The following is a 3820-nucleotide window of genomic DNA, read 5'->3' as shown; positions in this document are numbered from 1 at the left end:
TTAATCATCCTAATTTACCAACAGATAAAAACAGGTAAAGGAGGCCAGCAGTTACAATAATGGGGTTCCCTCTACATGGAAAGCAACTTCGGCAAGAGTCAAAGAGGGATGGGGAGAAGATCAAAATATGGGCAGAGGTACGCCGGAGCCTCTCCTTGCCAGGTGTTATGTCATCCCATTTCACTTTCTAGATACAGAGGTGCATTTGAATATGTACTTTCAAGTCTTCAAGTTAGGTCCATTTTAATGCAAGTATTATAACTCTGGACAGCAGTGCATGGAGCTATAGATTACTATCTAGGTCAGTGATGGCGAACCTATGATACGCGTGTCAGAGGTGACACGCGAACTCATTTTTTTGGTTGATTTTTTTTTGTTAAATGGCATTTAAATATATAAAATAAATATCAAAAATATAAGTCTTTGTTTTACTATGGTTGCAAATATCAAAAAATTTCTATATGTGACACTGCACCAGAGTTTAGTTAGGGTTTTTCAAAATGCTGACACACCGAGCTCAAAAGGTTCGCCATCACTGATCTAGGTAAAGGTGCTACTAATGACACAGAATATCTCCAAAACCATTTTCCCTTTTCCTGCCGGTGCCACCTTTTCTCCAGATCTCGTTCAGGCCTCAGCTGAGTGTCAATCACTGCCTCCTGGCCAGAGCACACTCTCTCCAGGTTTCTCAGCTGTTGTCACTCAACTTTCTGGTCTCCTGACTACCATGGTAATGCCCATCACATGGTGGTCAACTGGTCATTGTGGAGATGCAAATTCAATTATACACCCTGGTCAAAAATAGAGAAGGAGAGGAAGAATAGCAATAACACCTCATGACTTAATAAATGAGCTCGGGTCTGGATCTAGAGTAGATGCTTCATAAATGCTTTCTTTCAAAAATAACTCCACAACAAAACAGGCTGGGCTATGGGAAAGCAAAAAGCAGAGATTAGTTTTAGCTACAGAGATCTGGAGAAATATCTTGGAGGTATGAGATATACAGGGTCTTGAAAAAAGAACAAGAATGTTATACGCCATGAAATAGGCCACCTTACCCACAGAGCTTCATGCAAGGACTGGCACACAGTAGTACTCAGCACACATCACTGAATGTGTTTAATTCCTAAGCGAGAAAGCAGTTTCTTATATTCTTTCTGCGGGAGTTAAACAGCAGATACTGATTTTATTTTCTCCTGTTCCCCTGGAACCTTCAGGGAATACTGCTTGGATCAGTTTTTGCCCCCATCCAAAAAATAAAACTTTACTTCCTCTTACCCTTTCACCCTAAGGAAATTAGAAGTATCTTAGAGTGACCATTTACCTAGGAATGCGACCAGGAAAGCCAGAACAACATACCACAGAATGTCTGGTCTCCTGGAAGAGCAGGTCCACCCAGTAAAAACTCTTTCAAACCTAAAAGCCATGGTGGCCTGAGAACCTTGCATGACACACCTGAAAACCAGATCTGTTCCTGGAACCTGGTCTTCCTAGACCAGAAGACAATATTCCTCTTAGACATGGAGACAATTCTAGGACAAGAAGGATGATGTCTTATATCTGTTGAGCACAGAATATAGGATGGGGCAACGGTAGGTTTACAGTTGTTTGTGGAAAATAATATAATAATTAATAAATAGTGCAAATATAAACTTTGTTTCATGTATTCACAATTGTAAATCTACTTTTGCCCCGCCCTGTATGTGCCAGACACTGAGCCAAGAGCTTTATGAGTGTTATCTTATTAGATCCTCCAATCAGTAGTTGAGTGTAGGGCTGCCAGCCCCATTTTACAGAGAAAGGTTATATACACTGAGCTGGTGAGGATGGCAGCCTGGAACCCATGCCCCCAGGCATGAAACTGCCCTGTCCCTCCCCCCAGCCCATCTAGCTTAGCCTTAGCACGTGTAACTCTGTCATTCAAAAGGCAGCTGCATGAAGTTCCTTTCTTTTTCTTTTTCTTTTTTTTTCTTTGTCTACTTTGTGTCCTAAATGATAGATTAACATTTTATTTAATCTTCACATCAAGCTCAAAAAGGTTAAGGAAATTAACCCGTGAAATTATCCAAGTTGCACAGGTAGTAAATGACAAAGTCAGATTTTAAACCCAGGATTGCGTTCTAAAAAGCCTGTGCCCTGTGCTGGGCCAGTCCGCCCCTGAGACTCAGAGTTAGTATTTGGGCCTGTGACCTGGCTAGACTACACCTTTAGCTGCCCTTCTAGCCTCCCACCTCCCCAACGAGGGTGCGGTAGGATTAGGTGTTCACTGCAACTAGCATTTTCAGCTGCCAACGAGCTTTAAAGCCAGTTTGCCCTCCCAGCATAGTGCCAGGAACCTGTTGACAGGAACTGCCATTTCTCAGGCTCCCACGGTCGCCCCAGGGAAGGAGGAAAGTCTTCTTGACCCCTGGGAACTTCTAGGGGCTTCAGGACCTCACCCTACACCTCAGGCTCAGAAATCATCTTCAGGACAAGAGTCAGAGCTCACCCTCTGCAGGGAACAAATAATTATGTGGCAGATAGCTGACACCCTGGGCTAAACTACAGCCAGATTCTCCCTGGCTCCAACACTTCCCACATCCACCACAGGGCCTGACATATAGTGAGGTTTCAAGAAACATTACCTTTATTGAATTATATTTACTGCAGAAAATATTTTCCTGCATTCCTCACCCAAGGGCTTTCTGCAGGACACTGGACTTGGCGGTCATTTACCTGAAGATCCTTTTCCACTCACGGCTGGCTTTTCCAGCTCTTTGGAATACACACCTAGAGAGACTTCTGATTGAGCCTAGTACCGTCAGCATGATGGGAGGAGAAGTTCTGGTGCAAAAAGGCTTTATAATAAGAGTCCTTTCATGGTGCCTCCAAGGGCTCGGAAACAGAGACGGCCAGGGCCCCAGTTACTTCCTTCCGACTCAACAAAGTGCTGGAGCACATTCTCCACTGTCAGCTGCACGCGTCTCCATTAGAACATGCGTGGGGCACATGCTTGGTCTCCTTCCTGCTTGATCAAAGTGACCCTTCCCTGGTCTTCTCCTTTCAGAGGAGGCAATTAGTTGAAACATAATTTGATGGAATCCCACTTCAGCCTTGACCAGAGCCCCTGCCCTGTGCTGGGAGAAAGGTTAGGGATGCTGAAGGTTTCACTCTGGGCATTGTCTCACAATTGGTTCTCTCCGGCGTCCTGTAATTCCGTTTATTCCGCCGCCAGCGTTTATTCCTGTGGACCAGTAGGCACCATGCTGGGCCTGGGGTGTGCGGAGCGTCCATGGGACCTGGCCGTTCGCCGCCCAGTCAGCGGTGGGTGGGATGGAGACGGAGATGCCCTTAGATGAGTAACACTGCCCTCCATCCCGGTGGAGAAGGACTGGCAGTGCCACCAACGGGCGGGACAGCTTCTGCCCGGGCACAGAGTGAGGGCCGTGCTGGGCTCCTGGCTAGGCCCGGGGTGGGCAGGGACTGGCCGGCGGGCAGCCGAGGCGCTCGGGCTCTGCCTGCGGGCGGGCGGCAGGGCGAGGCGTGGGGATGGAGGGCAGGGCCGTGCCCACCTGTGCACAGCAGCTCACGGCGCCCGCCCTCTTGTGTCTCGTAGGTCTCGGATCCGCAGAGAACTGTTCATTGAGGAGATTCAGGCCGGGAGCAGGGCCAGACTGGGGCCAAGCGACTCCCCCGGACGGCCCTCAGCAGCCGGCCGGGCGCCTAGTTTCTGAGGGCGAACAGCTGTGACGCCGTGAAGGCTTCTAAGGTCTTGGCCTCTCTCTTATCCTTATTTATTTTGTTGTCCCCCGGCCGTCCATCAAGTCATCAGAGAGGGCCT

General features: G+C 47.8%; 1 protein-coding gene across 1 annotated transcript in view; it reads left to right on the top strand.

Moving 5' to 3' along the window:
- The window catches only part of CUX1 (cut like homeobox 1), a 281408-nt gene that overhangs the window by 254855 nt on the left and 22733 nt on the right, over positions 1 to 3820 (top strand). The window contains 2 exon segments of the mRNA XM_023753423.1: positions 3596 to 3716; positions 3719 to 3748. Of these exon segments, the coding sequence (XP_023609191.1) occupies positions 3596 to 3716; positions 3719 to 3748 (151 nt within the window).

This window comes from Myotis lucifugus, unplaced genomic scaffold, assembly GCF_000147115.1.
Source record: "Myotis lucifugus unplaced genomic scaffold, Myoluc2.0 scaffold_45, whole genome shotgun sequence".
Lineage (NCBI taxonomy): Eukaryota > Metazoa > Chordata > Mammalia > Chiroptera > Vespertilionidae > Myotis > Myotis lucifugus.
Note: the sequence above shows the minus strand (reverse complement) of the source record. Positions and strands in the feature narration are given on the sequence as shown.